The following is a 25,351-nucleotide window of genomic DNA, read 5'->3' on the forward strand; positions in this document are numbered from 1 at the left end:
ATCAGGCACTTTCAGAAACGTAAAGATCAAATTCCACAAGTACAGGAAAGAGCTAATCAAAGAAATGGCAAGTCTGCTTTGCAAGAGGGTACCTGAAGGCCTCCATCTGTTTAATTTCTCTAAACAGGAGTAACGGGTAGCAAAAAGGTACCGAGCTGTAATTAGGGCTTGATTATTATGGAAGGAGAGTTATGACTGTCCGTGAAAATTAGGATGGTCTTGATGTCCTAGAACATCATATCCATTCTCGCATTCCTGTATTTTCAAGGAGAGTTCAAGAGAATCCCAGAATCATAGAATACCAGGTTGGAAGGAACCTCAAGGATCATCTGGTCCAACCTTCCTTGGCAAAAGCACGATCCAGACAAGATGGCCCAGCACCCTGTCCAGCTGAATCTTAAAAGTGTCCAATGTTGGGGTATTCGCCACTTTCCTGAGGAGATTATTCCAACGGCTGGTTGTTCTCACTGTGAAAAATTTTCCTCTTGCATCCAATCAAATTTCCCCAGGAGTAACATGCACCCATTACCCCTCGTCCTTTCCACATGACTCCTTGTAAAGAGGGGGTCTCCATCTTCTTTGTAGCCACCCTTTAATTACTAGAACATGGTGATTAGGTCTCCTCTAAGCTTTCTTTTCTCCAGGCTGAACAAACCCAATTGTCTCAGCCTTTCCTCATACGGCAGGCTTCCCAGTCCTTTAATCATCTTTGTGCCCCTTCTCTGGACTCTCTCCAGCCTGTCCACGTCCTTTTTCATAGAATCATAAAATGTTTAGGGTTGGAAGGGACCTCAAAGATCATCTAGTTCCAACCCGTCTGCCATCAGCAGGGAAACCCTCCAACTACACCAGGTTGCCCAAAGCCTCATCCTACCTGGCCTTGAACACTTCCAGGGATGGGGCATCCACAACTTCTCTGGGCAACCTGTTCCAGTGCCTCAACACCCTCAGAGTGAAAAATTTCTTCCTTATATCTAATCTAAATCTACCCTCTTTCAGTTTAAATCCATTGCCCCTTGTCCTATCACTACACACCCTTGTAAAAAGTCCCTCTCCAGCTTTCCTGTAGGCCCCCTTTAAGTACTGGAAGGCTGCTATAAGATCACCCCGTAGCCTTCTCTTCTCCAGGCTGAACAGCCCCAACTCTCTCAGCCTGTCTTCATAGCAGAGGTGTTCCAGCCTTCCGATCATCTTCGTGGCCCTCCTCTGGACCCGCTCCAACAGCTCCATGTCCTTCTTATGTTGGGGACTCCAGAGCTGAACGCAGTGTTCCAGGCGGGGTCTCATGAGAGCAGAGTAGAGGGGCAGAATCCCCCTCCTCGACCTGCTGGCCACGCTCCTTTTGATGCAGCCCAGGATACGGTTGGCTTTCTGGGCTGCCAGCGCATGTTGCCGGCTCATGTTGAGCTTCTCATCCACCAGCACTCCAAAGTCCCTTTCCTCAGGGCTGCTCTCAATCCATTCAATCTCTTTCCAGTTTAGAGACAAGGATGTCATGTGGGACAGTATCAAATGCTTCGGACAAGTCCAAGTAGACGATGTCAGTTGCTCTTCCCCTATCCATCAATGCTGTAACCTCATCATAGAAGGCCACCAAATTAGTCAGGCAGGATTTGCCCCTAGTGAAGACATGTTGGCTGTCACCAATCACCTCCTTATTTTCTATGTGCCTTAGCATAGTCTCCAGGAGGATCTGCTCCACGATTTTGCCAGGCACAGAGGTGAGACTGACTGGCCTGTAGTTCCCTGTGTCTTCTGTTTTTCCCTTTTTAAAGATGGGGACTACGTTTCCCCTTTTCCAGTCAGTGGGAACTTCACCAGATGGCCACGACTTCTGAAATATGATGGATAGCGGCTTAGCAACTTCATCTTCCAGTTCCCTCAGGACCCACGGATGCACCTCATCAGGTCCCATGGACTTGTCCACCTTCAGGTTCTTTAGATGGTCTCAAAACCTGATCTTCTCTTACAGTGGGCGGTTCTTCATTCTCCCAGTCCCTGCCTTTGCCTTCTGTGACTTGGGATGTGCAGCTGGAGCTCTTACCAGTGAAGACTGAGGCAAAGAAGTCATTGAGAACCTCAGCCTTTTGTATAGTGGGGACCAAAACTGAACACAGTATTCCAGATACGGCCTGACTAGTGTCGAGTAGAGCAAGATAATGACTTCTTTATCTCTGCAGGTGATGTCCTTGTTGATGCAACCCAGTACCTGTTGGCTTTCTTTGCCGCAGCAGCACACTGTTCACTCATATTGATCTCACTGTCCACCAGGACCTCCAGGTCCCTTTCCACAGAGCTGCCAGAGCTGCTCCCCAGCCAGGTAGATTCCAGCCTGTGCTGCACTCCTGGATTATGTTTTCCCAGGTGCAAGACCTTACGCTTGTCCTTGTTGAACTTCATAAAGTTCCTGTTAGCCCATTCTTCCAGTCTATCTAGGTCTTCCCGCAGGGTGGCTCTCCCTTCCGAAATGTATACTTCCTTGCTCAGTTTGGTATCATCAGCAAACTTCATCAGGGTACACTCGATCCATCACCTAGATCATTTAATTAAACAGCATTGGGCCCAATATCAATCCCTAGGGGACCCCACTTGTGACAGGTTGCCAGTTTGAAAAGGAGCTATTTACCACCACCCTCTGGGTACGGCCTTTCAGCCAGTTCCCCATCCACCACACAGATCACTTGTCTAGACCGTAACGCATCAGTTTCTCCAGGAGGCAGCTGTAGGAAACCATATAGAAAGCCTTGGAGAAATTCAGGCAGACAATATCCACCACTCGCCCCACATCAACTGAGCAGGTTACTTTGTCATAGAAGGTGATCAGGTTTGTCAGGCACAATTTGCCCTTGGTGAATCCATGCTGGCTTTTCCCAATCATGTGCTTCATTTGACTTGTGATTGCCCCCAGGAGGATTCGTTCCATAACTTTCCCAGGGACTGAACTAAGACTGATGCGCCTGTAACTTCCTAGATCACCCTTTAAGTCCTTCTTGTAGATGGGGGTGACATTAGCTTTCTTCCAGCCTTCTAAGATGTCCCCTGATCTCCATGACTTCTCAAAGATTATGGAGTGGCCTCGCAACAATGTCAGCCAGCTCTCTTAACACCCACAGTGGATATTGTCGGGGCCCATTGATTTGAAGGGGTCAAGCTCCTGTAACAGTTCACATACCAACGCTTCCTTCAATGACGGAGCGTCTGTATTTGCATCAACTTGGATTTCTGTTCCCAAGGCCTGGAGCCGAACAGAGCCCCATTGAGGTTCCTGGAGGTTTGGCTGACTGGGCTCAGGGTCTACTTGAAGACAGCACAGCCAAGGGCAGCCCTCTTTTATGGTAACTGCAGGCTACTGGCACCCAGATACTTGACAGGCAGGACTGAGTCCCAGCAATCTGCTGGGTTTCTAGCAGATTGTCCATGAAATCAACACAGTCTCCCTGAAACATCCTGGATGAGACAAGCAGACAAATTTCAGTGAAATGAAATTCAATGAAAAAAAAATCTTTCCTCAAAAACTATCCAATAAGCTGCAGTCCTCACACTGCCCATATAACATGTGAATCACAGTCCTGATGGACTTCTGTGTGCAACAAGTATCTCCAGCTCTTGGAAAAAATCAGCCAAAGACATCTGATTGTAGTTTCCAAGAGGTTGCTATTACACCTAATCAAAGATACTACACTAGACAGGTTCAGTCTTCTCTTCAGCCACCAAAGACTTCAGGGTGGGAATTTGACTATTTATATCGCAACATTTCCAAAGGCCTCAGTCCAGAGCACAGCCCTTGTTGTTACAGGATGAATATGGACACAAGATCCTACCATACCACTAAAATTCATATCAGTATGAACTCCATCTGCCTTTACAAGAAAAAAACCTACACGCCTTCACAGACTCCCTGTTAACTGTAACTCTTGATAAACTGGCATCCTCTCAGATTCAACCACGATCTTTACAATTTAAGTAATAAAAATTCACTGCCTTTTCAATAGTCTGAATACACAGCGAAAATGGGAGACTCTGAACCTATGTGTGGTTCCACTTCAGAGGGAGAGTCAAGTAACAAGCTAAACAAGAAACTAAGCCAAGAGCTAGACATCATGGAGAAAATGGAAATGGCAAGCCCAGCACACCTCCAACTACACTTGTTTTTCAACGACAAGTTAAGAAGTTGAACTACAACAGGAAATAACACGTCACCACCATCTGGGGTTATCATGTTCCTTTCAAAAAGGAATCAGCTCAGAAAAGACAGTCTAGAAAATTTCAGCCAGAGTGACCTAGTCTTAATCAAGTTATGAGTGAACAGTAAAGTTGCACAATGATTTCTATCATCAACAGATGGCTCAATCAGACCTTCTCCACTTGGATTATTTTGGTTGTCTTTTTTGTTTTTGTTTTTCTGGTCTCTCTCTTCTCTCACCTCGACATTCTTCCTGTCAAAAACCTATCTGCTAGGAGTTACAACAGGATGACAATGGACCTTGTACACATGAAGTGCAACATGGTGGATTTTGTACTTCTCTTCCTTGAATTGATTGAATATACATTATTTATTTCACAAAACTGACAGCACTCTGGCTACCAGTTCTCCTCTGCTGGGAGTGCTTTTAACATTCCACATTAATGATTTACTTCAATGCCCTTTTATAAAATAAATCAACATATCTCAGGCAGGTTTCCCTCTTTTCCCCAGTTGTGCAATTTGCCTCTGAAATTACAGCTCAAGCCCAAATAGACAACAGTCACTCCTGCACCTGTGACAGCACCCCTCCAGGCCAGAATATGAGAATTTAACATTGTTTGAACAGGAACTCCTCTCCTCCCAGTGGGATGAACAGCACAAGCTTAAAACAGTTCAAAAGTAATGGTTTCTACACGCCCAGAGAAGCCACTTTTAGATCACCTTACAAGTTCTCATTAGATTGATGGTAATTAAGAAGTTTGGCCTTTTTTCTGGAGATACAAGAAAAAATCATTGTCTCACTGAACCATTAAAAACTCTCTCAAACATGTCTGGAATAGTTTTTCTGTAATATCATGGGGTGTGCAGTACAGATTCATTTCCCATCTGGTATATGAATTTGTTTGCATTATTTGTTTCTGTTAGCAACTACAACTTATTGGAAACCACACGAGCATACAGACAGACACAGTTCTTATTGAAAAAAAATTAAAATAAATAAGACAAAGAAATGGGAAGAGATGAAAGGGAGAACAGGTGAATCTTTAAAAATGGTTGTCAGTGGTTTGTTACCTCCTTTTAAGAAATTATTTACACTCAAAACTGGCATTTCTTAAAGCAGTAGCAATATTTAAGTTGTCTGATTCAAATGCAGCAAACTTCAGCGGTTTTTTTTTAAAGCAGTCTTTAAATCGACTCAGCCCCTGGCTTACATAGCAAACCCATACAACTGTGTACAGAGCACACTTTTGACTCACTTTTAACCATTAGACATATGGACCATCACCTGTTTTCTCTCCCCTTTGACTTTACTGACTAGCTTGTGTCTCATAAATGACTGAAAAGGGGAGGGGTGTGCTTTTCAGGAGGAGTTTGAATGCAGGGAGGGAGCCTTGCAAATCAGTTCAGAAAAGGGTGTTCCACAATTGAGGAATGTCCCAGAAACAGCTGTGGTACTTTATCAGCATTAGCCTGGGATACATGTAAGTGGAGAAGCTCCAAACACAACATATAAACAATACTGATGAAGTCTTGTATGTGTATGTGCGTATACACATACACTTTCTTCCACACACTCCACAAATTACATACTCTCCATGACATAGGATGTACCACTCTCTTTTTCCATACAAAACACTCTGGAATTACAGTGATATCCCAACTGCTTCAGTGGCAATAAAAACTTTTTTTGTTTAACTCCTAACATTTTTGAGCAGCACATTGTCAGACAGTGTCAGCACATTTCCTTGGCACCAAAACTCCACAGTTCATGGGGCTACACTAAACCAAAAGGATACTAGTCCACAAAATCTCATTTAAGACAAAGATGGTTGAAAAAAAATTCAGACAAGCCTTCACAAACAAGTGATACAATTTGTTGTGATTCTTCTCATAGTGAAATTCACAGCTCTTTGCTTTGTTCTTTTTCATGCTGTACTGCTGACTTCAACTTGCTACTGGTCATGTTTTTCAGAGAACCCTGAAAACATTCTGCTACATGAAGCGCTTTCTTTTTACACAGGCAAACTCAGATAAAGTATAAAGCTGCAATTTGCTGTAGCTGAGTTGTTTCAGTAACATAAACAAGAGAAACTGTAGATAGAGGTAATATCTTTTATCAGATATTTTTCTGGCACGGTTTAAAAAACTAAGCTGCTTTCAAGCACAGAAACTTTTTTAGAGGTAAGATGTCTTCAGAACATGTGGAAGGTAGGTGTTTTTGCAGGGTTTCTCATCTCTACGTAGAGACAGAAATCTCAGACTTTCAAACTGCTTCTTCTTATGGGGATCCTACATCCTTATATTACATTCAAAAGAAACTGTAAGAAGTAGATCTGACCTCTGTAACATCATTATGGAACACTGGACTGCAATCTGGCCATAATCTCCTAGGGAAAAATCAGCAGCATTGTGAGGATCCCTTTTTACACAAACCTGCAATAGGTCACAACAGAAGACTCAGTCTCCCTTTCTTGCTAAAACCACATCAGCAGCAACTCTCTGCGTGTTCCCTGCATTCCCTTTGTCTCAGAATCCTACTAGCAAAAAATCGGCTATTTCCAGTTAAATGTCTTGAAAATGCATATCCAGTAATAATGTTTTTTTATGTGACAATTCTAGATTTCAATGATTTGTACTGAAAATAGAAAAATCTCCTTTTGAGACAAACCAGGAACATATTGAACCATTTTTTTTCTCTTTCACAGCCTGCTTTCGAGGCTTCTGCTGGGAACTTTGCAAATGCTTTAATTAGTTTGTCACCTTTGTAATTTATTTCTTCCTCAGTCTGAACAAGAGACTCATTAATGTTTAAATCCTAAAGAAGCTTTGAAGACCTATTAGTTTTGTGGCACTGTTAGATTTCTTGTGATGCTGCTTGCTAAAACTCGTCTCCATTTTATTAAGAACAAATTGGATATGACTTAAATCATAATTGAGTGGAAAGTGACATGGAATATCCATACTGTGCATAAAATTATAACCAAAAATATATTTTTGCCACCTTAATATCCCTTAGCTAATAGCAGAAAGAATGAGTGTGAAATCAGCAGTACTGCATATTAATCTGTGCCAGGCTAGACTGTTTTAACATTAAAATATGAACGAAAAAAAACCCTAGTCTGCTCCCATTACTACATTGTTATCCTGGTAGTTTGTACGTTTCACTAAGGTTTCCAATTTCAAAATGACAGACTTTGAAAAACGGAGGGAATCAACTAACAATGTGAACTGACTGAAAAGCTCAGGAACTTAAGTGAAGAAGAGGACTGGAATTTCTTTAAATCAGAAGTACCTAAAATAACACACAATCTGCATTTCACACATAGGGATGCTTGTCAGAAAGGACATTCAGCCTTGTACTGAACAGCCACCTAAACAGAAGTTGGCTACTGAGAAGGGGGTCACAAGCACTGAATGGGTACTGATCTAGAAGAAAAGCAGGATCTTGGAAGTCTGGAAGTGCAGAGGTTATAGAGCAACTGCCACAACTTACAGTAAGGTAGATTTTGCAAAGGCAGTCAAAACAAAGAAGAGTAAGCTCTTAAGTATAAACAGAAAAAGAAGAAGTAAAAAGGTAGTAAATGAAGACTTAGCCTCAGTTTTATGGTAGTGCAGAGCATGGAGACAATAGCAAGATGGCCATCAGGAGCATGTACAGAAGTGGAGGCTACTGCAGCCAATGATTTCTGTCCCTGAACAGTGAATGAATCACTCCCAGAAATGACCAGACTAGCATAACTAACTTAAAACACAAAGATCCCCACTCAGAATCAAGTGGTCCAGTGATGACAGACATAAATGCAATGCCATTCATTTAGAGGAGAGAAAACAATATGTGTTAATAAGGAATCATTAGTGTTGAAACTGTTAAAAAAGATTTTGATGGAAAAAATTATCAGAAGTGAGGTACGTGAGAAAAATGGAACAGGCTCCCACGGACTGCTCATGACAGGCTAAACTGGTATCTTTGCTTGGCAAGATATCTAATTTTTTAGACAGCAAGGACAGAATACTCTTAACCAGGCTTTGGTAAAACATTCAGACAGGTTCACCCAGAACAGGACTGGAATAGAGAGTTAAACAGGCTAGGCAGAAGAGAAATATCAATGGTTGTGTTGGTGCAAGAACCATTGGGATGGAAGAAAGTAAACAGAGTTCCACAGAAGCAGTCCTGGAACTAAACTTCATCTAATATTTTCAGTTTATAGCTTGGCACAAAAATAGAAGATCAGCTAATAATACAAAGGGACTCAACTAAATCTTGTTGTCTAAAAATCAGGCTTTTACTGGAAAATAGTTGCTCCTTTCATAGTCAATGTGGAAACAGGCACCTTGGAGGGAAAGTCTGTCTAGAGATGTCTAAGATAGTTCCTTCTTTCCACTGCCTGTAGAGGAAGTCTAGATGATTTTATTAAACAAACACTCTAACTTTCAGAGAGCTAAACCATGCTGTTTAGTGGTTGGCATAACGGATACAGCTCACATTTAACTCCAGCTGTGCATGGGAATGAACTTTCTGCAACCCATGTGTATGTATGTGAGAGGTTTTGGGTTTATCTTGACCAGACTTGGTGTTCAGCTGTACCTAATGAACAGGCTCCCTACATTAACATACTCCAGCCTTGCCTTCTGCTCTCCAGTGGAGGCTGCTTACTTTCAAAGGGCAATACTGGTCCAAAGGTTTGTGGGGTGAGGTTCAGAGGCAGATCTCCAAGGGCCAAAAAGCATCTGCCTCTAGTTTGCCTTTACAGTGAACTTATAGACTGCAATACTGAATATCAGGTGATGAAATAATAAAATACATTAGCCTTTAGTAGCCCTTGGGCAAGATTCTTACTGCTGAGATACATATCTAGAGAGGGGATTAGGAAATCGGAACATAAATCCCTTTTCTTACTTTGTAGTTCTCAGCAATTCTTCATCTCTGAACTTTGCATTCTCAAAACTTAATGACAGGGTGCTGCATAAAGAAATTACTAATGCAACTTATATGAAGCACACCATGAACTCCAAACATAGGTTCCTTTGTATAGCATGCCAAAAACGTATTCTCACATGTAATCATCACAACAAATAAAACACGTTATTTTGAACTAGAACATCCTTAATGGCTATTTTGTAAATAATAATCTGTCTTTATGTATGGTTCTGTCCTGCAGTACAGCATTTGGTGGTGTCTACTACTTCAATCCACCACACAGAGGACTCACTTCAGCTAAAATTTCAAGTTGCATGGTCCACAGCAGAAGTCATTGAATGTGAGATACCAAATGAAAAAACTGTGCATACCATCAGCTTCTTTCCCTCCCCATAGTTTGCTCCCCTTTCCACAACATCACTCCTTAATCTAACTCAGAAATCAGGAGTTAGGCCCTCAGCAGTGTTTAAGCTACAACAATGCTTTCTCCATACTCACTTTTGGCACATGTGGATTAAATTCTACTGCTCTGTGAATAGCTTCTACTGCATTCATCTCTGCAGTACTCAGCCCTCGCCTTGAGGCAGCCTCTGGAGAAAATCTACAAAAGCAAAGACACAAACACATTAGGTCAGAAATGCTAGTAAGAAAAAGCCAGAAAAGGAATCTAGAACATGGTCCCATGTAATCAAATGAGTCAATTTCCTATGCTCTCCAAACTTCCATAGCAAGTGGAAACTCTGAATGATCTATTACATCAAGGCCAACGAAAATCCCAGCAGAAGTGGAAAGCATGTTTGCATCTAATCATGGCAGAAAGTCAGTTCAAACAGTCCTCTCTCTGTCACTAATCTAAATTTGCTCTAGGTACCTTGCTAAGGGGCATACTGAAGGCTGAAGTGGCAGAAAAAAAGAAAAGCAAAAAAACCCAAACAATGCCAAATTATTGTTGGAGGATTTCTATTAAAAACAGGTTGGGGGAGGTTTTAGGGAGGTTCCCAACCCAATGCCCCTGGGTCAGGTTGGGATGGAAGCACGATGCAGCAGCAGTAGCGGGTGGTCTACTGGCTGCAGCACCATTGAGGGTAGCATGCCCAAACTGTGGGCAAATCATCTGCCCCAGTGAATGAAAAACCAGACCATGCAATCTCTTTCTCACCTCACACCCCACGGCTAACTCCAGAGCTGTACTTGGCAGGCAGACACCACAGGGAAAGCTGTGACAACCTTAGCCCTGCCCTCCCAAGCTGGAGTCGCTGTGTAGGGAGGAAAGATGTTGCAGTAGGTACTGGCGATCTACAGGATAAAAAGAATGAAAGAAAATTACTTAGATCTTGATGTGTACATACACTTCAAAAGCAAAAACTGTCAGGATGTCAGTCAAGAAAATGGCTTTCCACTCTACTTGCTTTCCAGCTTTAGGGAGGCATTCAGCCCTCAGGTGCATAGACACAACTCTGCCTGGGATTTGTGTGAAGGCATCTGAGAGCAGAATTGGGATTTCTGAGCTCCATCTCACAAGGAGCTGAGCAGCCTTTAAGAGTGGGCCAGTGCTCTCAAGTCCACAGGCATCAAGTAGATGTGCTCAGCACCTTGTAAGGTTGAGACCCAAGAGAAAATCGTAACAGGAATGAGCCGATATTTCTATCTCTAAAAACATGAACATCATCTACCTCTCAGAATCCCTGACATAGTAATGCTAAATCCACCTGTCGCTATTTAAGCAGATGAGCAGTCTTCTGACAGCTCTTGTAAAATGACATTGCAACCAGTGTATGCACATTTATTTATTACCTTTCTGTGGTCTGGTTTATACAAAGTTGAAGAGGTTCAGCCACACAACACCTTTTAGTTGCATCTTCATTATACTACCTAGGAAGCCAAAGCTCACCCAGACAGTATACATAAAACTGAAACAAGAATTGAATTTATGCTATTTCTCTTCTTCTGTAACATTTGAAGTGCAATGTTTGATCACTGCAAAATTTTTTTTACATATAAAGTCATTTTATGAATTTACTGCAGGACTGAATTCTCCTGCTAACTCAGCAGATTGTTAGGGTGTGGGCTTCACCTAAGAGAAATCTTGAGTTAAATCAGGAATTTTGCTGGACAGTGGTTCTTATGCACTTACTTGTCAGAGACAGCTCTGGCTTTGAGCAATGCAGCTGTATAACATATTGTTGCTGATTTTGGTAAGCTTATATCTGTTGAAAAGAAAGAAAAAGTAAACATCTGAAAATTTAAAAGTCTGCAGAAAGAAAAAAGTTTGACTGATACTTCAAAGTATGCATGGCATGCATAAAATTAAGTGAATTCAGAACACTTTCTGATCTTGAGACTTGTACTTCCATGTCACATGGATTTTAAATTTCCACTCAATATACAGGTCTTAAAACCTGTGTTAATGACCACTGGAACTAATATTTAAGCAGCAACTGAGTTCATTAGAGAACCAATTCAAAGAGTGATATGACAGAGACATAATGAAAGAATTCATTATTTAATACATAAATGTATAGATAACCTGGAATATGTGAATTTTTCCATAGCGCACAAAACATCTAAGTAATGGCTGTGGGCTATCTTATTTACTCCTATTGTTTTCACTCAGAAGTAGTTGTCTAATCTAAGTATGTGGTAGCTATTTTAGTAATAATGGACTTGACTTGCAAGCAAACAATGATTAGATTTATTGCAGTGTCGTGGTTTTAGGCTGATCTAGCAACTAAAACTCACACAGTCTCTCCTTCTCCAGTAAAGTAGAGAGGAGAGGGTAAAAAAAACTCCAGTAAAGTAGAGAGGAGAGGGTAAAAAAAACCCAAAGGGACTGAGGGTTGAGACAAGAACAGAGGGAGCACCCACCAACCATGGTCCCAGGCAAACCAGACAGGGCTTTCTCAAAGCAAAAGAGTTTATTAATGATTACTTAGAAGGACAAAGGGAAACAAAAACCGATTACTCGAGAGGACAGAAAGAAACAAAACCAGATCTTAAAACTGACACCTTCCCCCCCCCCTTTCCTTTTCCTCCCGGCTCTACCTCCTCCCCCCAGCAGCACAGGGGGCAGGGACTGGGGGAGTGCAGGTCAGTTCATTCCGTGCTGTTACTGCTGCTTCTTTCTTAAAGGAGGAGGAGTCCTTACACCCTTTTCCCCTGCTCCAATGGATCCCCTACCCACAAGGAAAAATCCACAGACTTCTCCAGTGTGAGTCCAGCCCACTGGAAACAATCCTTCCCCACAGATTGCTCCGGTGTGGGCTTTACCACAGTCTCGGGTACTTAGGGAGCTGTAGCCACTTGCTCTGGCGTGGGTCGTCACGCAGACTCCAGATGCCTCTCTGCCTTGTCGTGCACCCCAACACGACCATCCTCAGGCTCAGGCATCTTCTCCCCACGGGCTGCGAGTGGGTCGCTGCTCCACCGAGGCCGTCCTGGTTGCAGGGGGGCCGCCTGCTATCTCACCATCAGCCGCAGGGGAAACTCGGCTCCGGCACACCTCCTCCCGCTCCATCCTCACTGACCTGCTGTCGATGCGGCTGTTTCTCTCAGATCTCAGTCCTCTCCAGGTGAACTCAGCCCAGTGGGCACCCCGGGAGTGGGGTGCCCCCGAGTTCCCCAGCTGGCTCTGCCGCCGCCATTCTCCGTGGGCGGCGCCGGCCCGACGCAGGCAGCCGCCCGGCCGGGAGCCAGGGAGCGGGGGCAGTGCCCTCCTCCCTTCTCTGCTCGATCCTGGGCGAAGCACACCTTCCGGTCCCTTTGTCCTGACTTAAATAGGGCAATTCGCAGAGGCGCCCTATTGGCTCAATCCCGAGGGGGATGGCAGTCTGATCTGGTGGCCAGAACCAAACCTAACCCGGTTCCAAAACCAGGGAGGTCGCAGGGAGCAAAACCCCTCTCCTGCCACCAGAACCACCCCCCCCCTCCACATCAAACCATGACATGCAGTTAAAGATCAACAGTACAATAAGGTGTTTTGCCTCTTTAGGAAGTCTTGGACCAAAATATTCAGCAGGCAGTTTCTGGCCATTTTATGCTGTTCCAGAGACACACAGGAGCCATAAACCTGACTTAACCCATTAGTTCAACTTAATTTATACCTGTTCTCTACCATCAGATTGGCATAAAGCACTCAAAAGGTAGAGAGAAATGCTATTTAACAGACTTAAGTTATAGATTTGTTCCCACTGTTACAGAGAAGAATTGACTTCCACGCTAGAAATCTATTCAGCAGACACACAGTGTATAGTGACTGAAATATTCCAGCACTAAACAGTTACAGATTACAGCTAAATGAAAAAAAAACACAACCCCCACTAAAGGCTAGATTCTGCAAATACTTCTGAACACTTTCTAGCTATTGCTGTAAATAAAACCCGATGAAACACTAAGTGATAGGAAGCATTAAGTCCTGAGATAATATTATAGCTTCCTATACTAAATTGCAAATACACAGCATAGTAAACAATAGGCACTGGAGTAGGTCCACTGTAAAAGGGAAGAGAAGCTAATCTGACTGTTGTTGTAAGAAACTATCTATCCCTCAGTTTGTATTAAAGTTGATAAGAAAGATGAAATTACCACGGATCTGGGTAATTTTAGGGTTAAGAGAAACTTGTGTTTTACTGAACCCAGTGCCTTGCAAGACAGGGCTCCAAAAAGGAGTTAAAGAGGACAAGCAAGTCATATCCCAGCAGTCACCATCCTTCACTTATTAACAACCAAGTAATGAAGCAGAACGTTGTTCTGTTAGATAGAAAACATTGCCAGAACAACGGAGACACTTTGAAAATGCTACCTGTTAAATCCCCTCTATTATCTTTTTAGGCACTTGCACTTCAAGTACGAGGTGTAAAGACCTTGTTGGAGGCTCCTCTATAATATATTCCAAATATAATTTCACTGGAGTATGTAATTGTAGTGACTAAAGTAATTAAAATCAACAGCATGCAAAGTAGTCTGAGGTCTGAGTGATAGATATGTTAATTACGACACTAATAGAAGCCAGCTACAGACGCAGATCTTAGCACATCTTCAATGACATGAGAAAATATTTATAAGCACCTTCAGTAATCCCACTTATACCAGGTTTTCCTTAACATTAGGAGCTAAAAGTTATTTCCAGTAAACAGAAACAACCTTTTTCAGAACATATTAGACTATTTTTCAGGACAAACCTTATTCATCAAATTGTAAAAGGAGTGACAGGTAGAGGAACAGAAACAAACAAACAAAAATTAAAAAACCCAATGATGTGCTGTCATTTATAAGGTTTTCAATCGGTCGACAGAATACCTTGTCTTCCCCTTACCTGTAAGTGTTTCTCTGGGCCATCGAGTCTCCATTATCTCATTCCCCTGCATCAGTTCAAATCTAGTAACGTTGGTTCAGGATCTGACCTTTACAAAATCGTGCACGAATGACACAGGGCAAGAGGTCTACCTAGAAGTCCCTGAAAATACATTTTCCCTGGCAAAAGGCAAACTCTGCATATAAAAAAAGGACCAAGAAGAGAATGTTTGCCCGTTCGGCATTCAACAAATGCCCATCGGCATTTATTTCCTTTGGCAACTCTTGGCTAAGAGATTAAGATAAAGAGTAGGAGCTGAGACTGACATAGGGTTAAATATATTAAAACAAAAAACTATATTGCAAACCAATATCTTCTAGTAGGAAGTAAGTCCCCCTGAGCTGGAAACATCTGTGCATATAGACAGCAGGATGATCCACACTGAACTACTGGCATCTGCCAGGAAGGGAAATGTGGTGAGGTGACGTAAGGCTCAGGTACACCACCTGAGATATTCCTGCAGAAGAAATGGAATTTCCCAAGGAATGCTGTGTTCAAATCTGATCACCCAGGGTCAAGAACAACAAAAGTAAACAGAAAGACTGGATTGTTTTTGTAACAATCCAAATGAAATAAAGTCTGAGAGAAGATACAACTGTTCCCTAGGCATACCCACAAGGAACACCAGAAAAGAAGAGCTGCTTAGGTAAAGGATAACGTTGGCACAAGAATAAACAGTTCAGAATTAAACTTAGGCTAGAGATTAAAAGAAGGTTTCTGAGAAGTGAATCTTTGAGACAGATTTCCAGGCAGAATAGTGGGGCAAACAAACAGCTAATTCTAGGATGGAGCTTGCTCAGCTCATGGGAGGGGTAACATCACATAGTGAATGCAACAACGGGGGACCTGACTCACCCAGGAGGCCTCTTCCAGTACTATGTTCCTAATGAGCAAGCAGCAAATACTTGAGAATAATACCTACAGTCCCTTGGCCATGGAAGAAATACATACAAATGTTCATGTTTATGTTGCTGTGGAGATAGCTCTCAGTAGGTCCATGCCCACTTCCCTCCAAAAGTGTTTTGTTATTTGTTTGCTCCATATTAGACCGTAAGTATTTGGTTCTGCTATATTCCGGTCTGATCACTACAATACTTTAAAATCCTCATGTAATTTAGGCTTCATCTCCAAAACTGGACCCTCGTATTTTAGAGAAAATCATAAAACAATTATGTCTGGTTACAACGTGAATTTAGCAAGGGAATCCAGTCTAAACTAGCCCTAGGAGATACGTCCTCTGTCAGGAACCAAAGTGAAGTTTTTCATAAATGACTGTGTCAGCTCTGTGAGCCATCTGGCAAAATATCTTCACATACACTGCTTCCCACCCTCTTGTGATTACTTGTGCAGCTCTCACAGTGTGCTGAAAGACGTGACTGCTATTCTGTTGTCAAAACCATCAGGACATTTTTGGCTAATAACTGATGTGTCAATTTAAAAAAGGGTCTCCTTCTTCCTTATTGTGTGTATCTTTGAATAGAATACAAAATAGTCTAGACTTAATTTATGACCATTTTCTTTCGATTAGCCTCAGTCAGCTATGGGGAGGGTTGGGAAAATGAATTCTTACTGGTCATTCGCTTCATAAGTGGTTGCTTTTGAGAGTGAACTACTGGAAAGATGCCGTGGGTAGAGACTTGCAACCTTAATATCACTACTTCTCTGATTCAAGATATCCAGAATATGCTATATATCATCTAAACAGGTCATGGGATCTACTGTTCTTACAAAACAGCAACTAAACCAAGAAATGATGAATCTGCATGTGGACTGGTGAAACAACCCCTATCCAAGTCATCAGAAGGCCCTAAATGTGAAGCGACAAGCACGTTGCAATTGCTTTACTCATTAATAAAAGCAAAATCTAAGTCACTAATCAGGAACTATTCCCTATTTGGACCCCAAAGTGTATGTTATTTCCAAGCCAACAACCCAGATTTTTATGGGTTTAACTACAGATAGGTGAATAGTCTTATCTACACTAATAGGACTTAAATATTTCCTGAAATAAGCTGCAGATCTGGGGCCACAATTTGCACAGTAAGATCCTTCCAGTCAAACTGCTAGTTCTTCTTCACGTAGCACTGGAGAGAGACTACATTAAGCTGCTGGAATCATTCACATATTTCTAAATACGTAACTGAAAGTATATCAACAAAGTGGAGGAAGTTAAGTGAAGAGGTAAAACAAAAAAATGGTGGAACACAGGACATATATTGTGCAAGGGCTTGAGGGTGAACCTCAGCTCTGATTTTCTCTCCCTCAGCTTGTCTGTTGCTTAAACACTCTAGTGTTTAAGTGATAGACCAACACTTGCCCTGTCAGCACAGAACTCTCCCAGTTCTCTGCACCTGCAGGCTAGATTGACAGCTCTTGCACAGGTGGTAGGAAAAACTGCTTATGGGAAAGACTGAAAGTATTCTAGCAAATAAATATGTGCAGGCTGGATCAGTGATGACAGAAGAGAGATGTAGTCATCTACAGACACAAACATTAAGGAAGAAAGTGAATTAAGCTGATACAAATGGTTAAAAGCAAGAGTAATGGGATGGAATTCAATAAAGGAAAGTAGGAACTGAACATCAGGGGAAAAACACTTTGTCAAAAAGATCTAATATCCTGTAGTATTATCTCCCATGAGAACAGTCACTGCATTTTTCCACAAAACGTGGTAGAAAACACGCTGGAGGGAGCAAAACCATGAACACAATGATCTAATGCTTACTTTGTGCTTGCAAAACAAAGCAGTTCCGATTCTCTCTACTTTTGACGTTCTTCCGCAGCAGTGGGACACAGCCCAATCAAACACAAACACATAGCCACTGTGTATCTTAAGGGCTGGATTTTGGTCCCCTGATAGGATGGGAAAAACATTTCAGTGCAAACAAAAAGTCTTTATTTTGTCATGACCACAACTAAAACAAACTCTTCAGTTATGGAAAGATTTTGAGGGTCACGGCTGGTTGTAAACACCTGATACGCAACTCTTGCTGAGATGTCAGTGACCAGTGTCAATCCATTTGATTTGAACAATTTCAATCCTAAATGCATCTAGAGAGGAAGGAATCACTTCTTCTAAAGGACATCAGAAAGAGCAAAATTAGTATAATTAGTTTAGACTTTTTGTGCTTTCACAAGCAGGAGTCCTGAAACAAAAAAAAACCACAAAATCATAGGGGAAAAAAAAGAGTCCAGATGGTATGAACAGACACAGAACTGATGCAGAGGCCTAGCTGGAGTGACAAGTGATTTTGACATGGAGGAAAGAAACTAGTTCTTAAAAGCAGAAGCTGAAAAAGCTGTAAAGGGGAAAAAAGACAAACTATTCTCTTAATACTGCTGTTACACAAACTGGATATCTTACCTGATTTGATCTCTACCTTGGAGAAGGTAGATGAGGTCTTGGTATGACCTTACCTAAAAGGAACTTTCTCTTAAGTTCTCTCTTTTGAAGAAACAAAAGGATTATTTATCTACGATAAAGCTACAGCTCTGGTTGACGTGGGTAAAACAACGGATGTTGTTTTCCTGGACTTGTGCAAGGCGTTTGACACTGTCCCACATGACATCCTTGTCTCTAAAATGGAGACACGGATTTGACAGATGGACCACTTGGTGGATAAAGAACTGGCTGGATGGTCGCACTCAAAGAGTTGTGGTCAATGGTGCGATGTCTACATGGAGACCAGTGTCAAGCGGTGTCCCTCAGGGGTCTCTTCTGGGTCCGGTGCTGTTCAATATCTTCGTCAGCGACATGGATGACAGCACTGAGTGCACCCTCAGTAAGTTTGCTGATGACACCAAGTTGTGTGGTGCCGTGGATTCACTTGAGGGAAGAGATGCCATCCAGAGGGACCTTGATAGGCTTGAGAAATGGACCAATGCTAACTGCATAAGCTTCAACAAGTCAAAATGCAAGGTCCTTCACCTGGGTCAGGCCAATCCTAGGCACAAATACAAACTGGGCACAGAGTGGGTTGAGAGTAGCCCTGAAGAAAAGGATTTGGGGGTGTTTATAGATGAGAAGCTCAACATGAGCCGGCAGTGCACTCATGCGGCCCAGAAGGCTAACCGCATCCTGGGATGTATCAAGAGAAGCGTGGTCAGCAGGTCAAGAAAGGTGATTCTCCCCCTTTACTCTGCTCTTGTGAGACCTCACCTCGAATACTGCGTCTGGTTCTGGTGTCCCCACCATAAGAGTGACATAGATTTGTTGAAGCGTGTTCAGAGGAGGGCCACTAAGATGATCCAAGGGCTGGAGCACCTCTGCAGATTTGTTGAAGCGTGTTCAGAGGAGGGCCACTAAGATGATTCAAGGGCTGGAGCACCTCTGCAGATTTGTTGAAGCGTGTTCAGAGGAGGGCCACTAAGATGATCCAAGGGCTGGAGCACCTCTGCTATGAGGACAGGTTGCGGTCTTGTTGGGATTGTTCAGCCTTGAAAAGAGAAGACTTCGGGGGGACCTAATAGCTGCCTTCCAATACCTACAATGAACCTACAGGAAGGCTGGGGAGGGACTTTTTACAAGAGTGTCCACTGATAGAACAAGGGGAAATGGGTTTAAGTTGAAGGAGAACAGATTTAAATTAGATCTTAGGAAGAAATTCTTCAGTACGAGGGTGGTAAGACTTTGGAATAAATTGCTCAGAGAAGTTGTGGATGCCCCCTCCCTGGAGGTGTTCAAGGCCAGGTTGGACGGAGCCTTGAGTAGCCTGATCTAGTTGAGAGGCATCCCTGCCCATGACAGGGAGGTTGGATTAGATGATCTCTAAGGTCCCTTCCAGCCTATGCCATTCTATGATTCTATGATTCTATGATTATAAAATATTTTGTGTGCATGAGGTAATGGTTGCTTCCATACTGCCATTTGCTACATCTTTAACTCGGAAGAAGATACTTTCCTGCACTTAGAACATCTACTTGGTCAGCTCCACCAGGCAGAACTCCTTCTCAAAAATACCAAACACAATTATGGCAAGTAATGAAATGACAGAGTGGAGCTGTGAGATATATATAAACACAAAAGCCCGTAGCTAATATAACTGAAGATTCCATGCAATTGGTTCATCTGCAACTCTGTACAAAAGGAGTGCCTTCCAGTTCAATGTAAGCAGAATTTACCCGTTTTGTAAGTCTGTAAGGACAAGAAGAAACGGGACAGAGGGGAACTGGAGAAACGAGAGTAGCCCTGAATAGGCTACATTTTGGAGAACTGATTTCTCTACATTAACTGTTTGGATTTCACTAAATTGAAAGTATTTCAAGACAAAGAAGACTGTTTATAAAGTATTTCTTCAATGGCGTGCATTTTGATTTGAAACTAATTTGAAGGACGATTCTTTGAAGTAAGCCATTACCAAACTAAAAAAAGTCACCGCCTAGAGGAGAATGAGACCTTTTGTATTTAAAAACCACTTTCTTTCTATGTATCCTTTGGTCTAAGTTGTCTTCACAGGTGAACTTTGAACTTGAGACTGTTTACATGGTCTTTCTCCTTTGCAAGAGGGTAAGTGAAAGGGGAATCTGTAAAAGGTGTTGCTCCTGCAAATCAGAAGGCTTATAGTCTCACTGGAAAACACTGTCATTTGAAAAAACGGAAAGCAAGGACAGGTTTAGGAAGGAACTACTGCATCACTATGACTAAATACATAGGCATCCGTTCTTTTTAAATATGACTTTCGATGGCCAGAAAGGGCTGAGTTTTCACATAGTGCCTAGGTTACCAGATAACAACAATCAATGCAACTGGCTGCCCAGGGAAGTCAGTAAATCATTTGCTCTAAGCATCACAACAAGCAGATCTACTCCACTGGAAAACAATCAGTTTTAAAAGCAAGGAAAGAGGAGCAGAGAAACTTTATCTAATATGAATACCAGAAGCTTATTCCTTCAAAACCAGTCTCTTTAGCAGCCATAACTATTTCTGCTGTAAACAACATAGATATGTGTTAAATGAGAGCCAAAACCCTTTCAGAATTCAACAGTATTTAGGTCATCTGCACTCTATTGACAGGCACTGAACTCTGAGACCATAATGATGTAGCTCAGCAACAGTGCATGCCTTCCCACTAATGAGGCCCTTTTTCCATGAATAATGAGTATGGACATCAAGCTCTGTTGCCAGGTACATAATATAAACACAATTTAACACATGGCTTTTGGTAAAGCAGTGTGTCTGCTTGCAGAGCTGAGGTTTCACATAATGTGATCCAAATTTTTAGCCCAGGGTGGGGGCAGACTGCTCAAGGAAATAATTTGTTCATATGTTATCAAAATACAATAAATCAGGCTTGGTCTTAGTCAAAAAACGGCAGTGGAGTGGGACCAACAGAAACTGCAGATAGGAAAGTATAAATGAGTTCATTGTTTTGTGTTCCAATAAATCTTACAACACATGAAGCTGATGAGTTCTAAAATGAGCTGAGACTCCCTGAGATGGGCCTTCTGAGACTCATGAACTGTAAGGGTTATACTGGTTAAGCCTGTGTTTGCTGAGTCCTTATGCACACCTAGTGTATACGCACACCTTTGCTTATATACGGCAAAGTGTGAGTCGAAACTGCATAGGGTCAAACAGACAAAGTAAGAAGAGTTTGAAAAGCCTCATTTGTCACATGTATGACCTCAGGTTTGACTCTATGAGATGCTTTTGAGAAAACAAAAAACACTTTCAAGTTTTATCAACTTCCATGACATAAAGTGCCACCATGGTACTGTTTAAAAACAGGGATCAGTGCTTTAGTATGCAAAAGTAGAGCTGGCACAGGAGTTCAGCCTGAGATTTGGGAGGGCATGGCTTAATTCCCTGTTCTGTCACAGTTCTGCTACCTCCCAGGACTACTATCTCATTATTACATTAAAGACCAGAAGGTGCCAACGTCCTGTGGTGCCTGGGGCATAAAAATGGGCATTTCTATTTAATTGCTTCTTAATGTGCCAAAATCAAGTCCATGGGGATCTACACCTGTGTCACAGGAATTACTGAAATACAAGGAGCTACAAGAAAGACTCTGATATTACCATTTTAACTACAGATTTCTTCAACCAGACTAAGCAAAACCAAGCTGTCTCCCAGAGTCATTACTGCTACTGGACAGCAGTACTCACGGGTCTGGGTGACGTTCTGATCTCTGTTCAGAACGATCTAACTCCAGAAAGAGTTGAAAACATTCCAAGCGGGACTGGTAGCAGTGATTATCACTAATGTTACCTGTAATCAGCTGCTTACTTATCTTTTGTTAAATAACCTTGGCTCTGCCATAGTCTACTGCAGGGGTTTGATAGGTGGCAGGATGACCATGTTAGTATCAAGCCAATGGTCTACTGCCAGCCTCATTAAAATTCATCTGAATTTCCAAAGTTATAAGATGCTAAAAGAAAGCAGTTAGCACATATTCAGTGGAAGTGCCTGCAATATTTTTGGTTATACCCTCCAAAGATTCGTTTCTCATCGAGTACACACATTTCAGTACTTCAGTAAACTTATGCATCATTTCCTTGCGACTGTTCCATGTGATGATATGGGATCAAGTACTGGGGCTGACAGCAAGGAGGCTCTGTCTGTGTGGGGTCTTACTGTTCTGCTTTTTGGCATCCAGGCAATGCAGCAGAAAATGTCAAAGAGGACACAGAAGCCACAGAGAAAAGGGTAGATGGAAAAGATGTCTGGTAAGACAGGAGTTGGAAAGCCGATGAGGAGATATATCATGACTATCACTGCCCTGAAGAGAAGATTTGGCTAGGTAGTTAGGAGAGGCAGAATAATGGAATTTGGAATGAGTGGTACCAGCTGAACAAGGAGCCTTTGGTAGGAACTGGGAGGACTAGAAAGCTGAAACTGACCATGCAAGAGGGAAGTAGAAGACAACTGAGTAGACAAATAGGACAGAAGATCAACTAAGGGCAGGCTGGAAAGGATGCTAAATCCTTCACAGAATCAGTGAGAAAGAGTAGTCAAAGCACTGCGGATATAGTCTCCAGAGCCCATAATGGCAGTCATTTATACAACAGTACCTCAAATTATGTCCACCAATCTTTTCAAAAAATTTGTAAGTTATAAGCCTCAAAATCTCTGTTCAAAGAACACCAGAAAGGCTGTAAGAGCTAGTAATGAAGAACATTTTAGAGGCTACAAGATCAACCTAGAGAAAGAGTTAAGAAACATGAAAATTAAGGCTACCTGTTTAACTTAATTCAGCTATTTGATTCAGGCATGTTAGATCTCATTTTTAGTTATATGATTACACATATAACTATATTCTTTTCATAAACTCCCCTTCCATACTCCAGTGCATAGAATGAGACTTTTCTGAGGATGAATGAGGACTGTGCAGTAACACGACAGGAAACTGATGGCTGTAGGATTCCTGATTCACTTGTTGCAGAACTTGGAATGCGGAGAGTGAATAAGCCAGGGATTGCAGGAAGAGGAGGAAGAGTGGCACTGTGCAGGCTGATGAACATTGCTCAAGAGTACTGGATTGTATTCCTCTTCCTGTCACTAAGTTTCTACAGAATACAAGGAAAACCCATTTAACTTAAACTAAACAAAGTATGCCAGTTAGCACTTCTTACTCTGTCCTTTCTCTGTTTGAGACCCTGGTGTCTTGCATTCAGGTTCAAAGAGCTAGAGCTGGAGTCAGCAGGAGCTGTGCTTGGAACATAAAAAGTGATGCAATGCTGCATAAACCAATGCTTACTGAAAAATACTGAAAACTAATGCAAGAAGCTCACCTAGTCTTCTGAGCTTTCCAAGTTTTCCCCATAAGACATGAAGTACGCTACTCACTAGACTGCTGTGAAGTTAAATCAATTAATGTTTGTAAAGCGCTTGTATGCTACTAAGTCAACATTCATAGAAAAGTCCACAAGGGAACTGATAATCTTTTCTTCAGACAAGGTTTGAGCAGCATGCAATAAAACGTCTGCAGAACCTAAACAGTTGTTCTTTAAACATCAACAGAAAGCAAAGAAAGCACTGAAGAGCTGCCAGTGAGTGAGTTCCATTACCCTGTACAATGAATTAAGCATGGGTTGGCAGAAAAAAAATGCACAATGTTTAATCTTTGGATTAAGGACTATAAGTGGATCTATGAAGCTTGTGCCAAACACCTTGATTAGTGTTTACTAAATTTTAAGAGTTTAACTTAAAAACATTGCTTCTGTGTGTACCATATAGAAAAAATACAAATATATACATGAACTTACCATCATACTTTGCTAAGACTGCCTGGACATCAGCATACGCTTGCAGTTCCAACAAAGCCTCTAGCAGGTTTTCATGGATGTTGAACATGCTGAGCAGAGGAAACTCCTTCATCAACTAAAATCAATAACATATGAAAGGGTTAGATTATTAACATGGAAAAGGGTTTCTTGTTCAAAATGCATTGAAATAACCAACATCAAGTTAAAACCCTTCCATTCCCCTTGTTCTTGGTTCTTTCCCAGAGTTCAGTATTATCTCAGAAATTTTTCATCCAGCACGTCTCTGGTATATTAGTAGAAAAAACAGAAAATACATTTAAAAAAAAAGCAGAAAAAATCAAATGAGAGCATCTTACACACATATAACTATTATTATCAAGTTTGTGATATTGCGATTCGTAATTGCGTATACTTTATAACACAATTGCAATTGTGGCCAATACAAAAAAAAAAAAAAAAAAGGCAGCAACAACAGGAAGGGAAAAGTTTATACAAATCTAACACCATAACTAAAGAATCCATCTTGTACGACAAACTGAATGAAATGTGTAGTTAAAATAATCTAATCCTTTTACATGTAAGTGTCTTTACTTCATGAACTAACTCTTTGAGATTTACCAGGGATTTGTTCTTACACATCCTCAGTTTCAGTGTCTGCATAGATTCAAATGACTGAAGCTGATGTTCTATTGCATCTCCTTTTTGAAGTCACACTTACTAGAAGCATCCATGTTTTTTACTGCAGAATTGATTACATAATATTTTTTACTGTCAGAGTGATTCTCTAAAGAACTGAAGTCTTAAAAGATCCTTGCTCCCTTGTGTCCTCTTTATGGTTGTCACACCTTAACTGCCTACATGATGTACATTCAGCACGAAAAGGTCTCATGCAGTGTAGAACTAGGACAGCTGATATTACCACTGTTCTTCAGGAACTTGCAGGGGAACACTATCATTTACAACCTCTCAGAGATGGTTTATGAGAACAGAAATACTGTAACAAGCCAAGTAAAGAAAACAATTCAATTTGAAAACAGTAAGCTAGACCTGAAAACTCTGTCACTTAATAAACCTACCTTTGAAGATATAGAGAAACTGATGAGAACCAGCAAATCTTCATCTCACAAACAGGTAACATACACAAAAAATAAGCCAGAATTGGAAGAAGAGGGGTGGAGATTCACCAAGAACTTCAGAAAATGAGAAACAGGTAATGCACTAGAGCTTCTTCACTCTGTTAAGGAAGAGACCTTAACAGCTAAACAGAGGTGCAAAGCACAGAGAATTCTCTCTTTGTGTTAATGGTCTGGCACAAGCTAATGTAAGAACTATTCTGACCTTAAGGGATAAGCATGTCTAAATTTGGCTATCTGGATAGTACTGACTTTGCCGCAGTCTGTGGATTATTAAAATATCAAAGGCAAGAACAGCAGTGTTTTGCTTAACTGATTATATAAATTTCTAGCAAGAATCATGAACACTGAGACAGCAGCTGAAAGAGCCCACTAAATTTTTGATGCTAGTGGCACCGAGATGGCCACAAAACTCCTAGTTTCAATGGCAGGAGCTGAACCTGTGAAAAAGAACACAAACCAAACTGCATAGTTTGCAGGTAGTTCTCCAGTTTATTCAAAAAAGGACCATTGGCCTTCATGCTCATCTAGGTTAAGTGGAAAGATCTGACAATAAA

The 25,351-nt window shown here is 41.7% G+C and overlaps 1 protein-coding gene across 1 annotated transcript in view; it reads right to left on the bottom strand.

Annotated features, from left to right (window-relative positions):
- Positions 1 to 25,351, bottom strand: part of ST7 (suppression of tumorigenicity 7) — a 163,115-nt gene that overhangs the window by 15,431 nt on the left and 122,333 nt on the right. The window contains exons 9-11 of the mRNA XM_086609757.1: positions 23,662 to 23,776; positions 11,239 to 11,311; positions 9,603 to 9,705 (exon numbers count right to left, since the gene is read on the bottom strand). Coding sequence (XP_086465883.1) covers positions 9,603 to 9,705; positions 11,239 to 11,311; positions 23,662 to 23,776 — 291 coding nt within the window. The remainder of the gene's footprint in view (positions 1 to 9,602; positions 9,706 to 11,238; positions 11,312 to 23,661; positions 23,777 to 25,351) is intronic.

The sequence above is a fragment of the Tauraco erythrolophus genome, chromosome 4 (genome assembly GCF_009769465.1).
Source record: "Tauraco erythrolophus isolate bTauEry1 chromosome 4, bTauEry1.pri, whole genome shotgun sequence".
Taxonomy (NCBI): Eukaryota; Metazoa; Chordata; class Aves; order Musophagiformes; family Musophagidae; genus Tauraco; species Tauraco erythrolophus.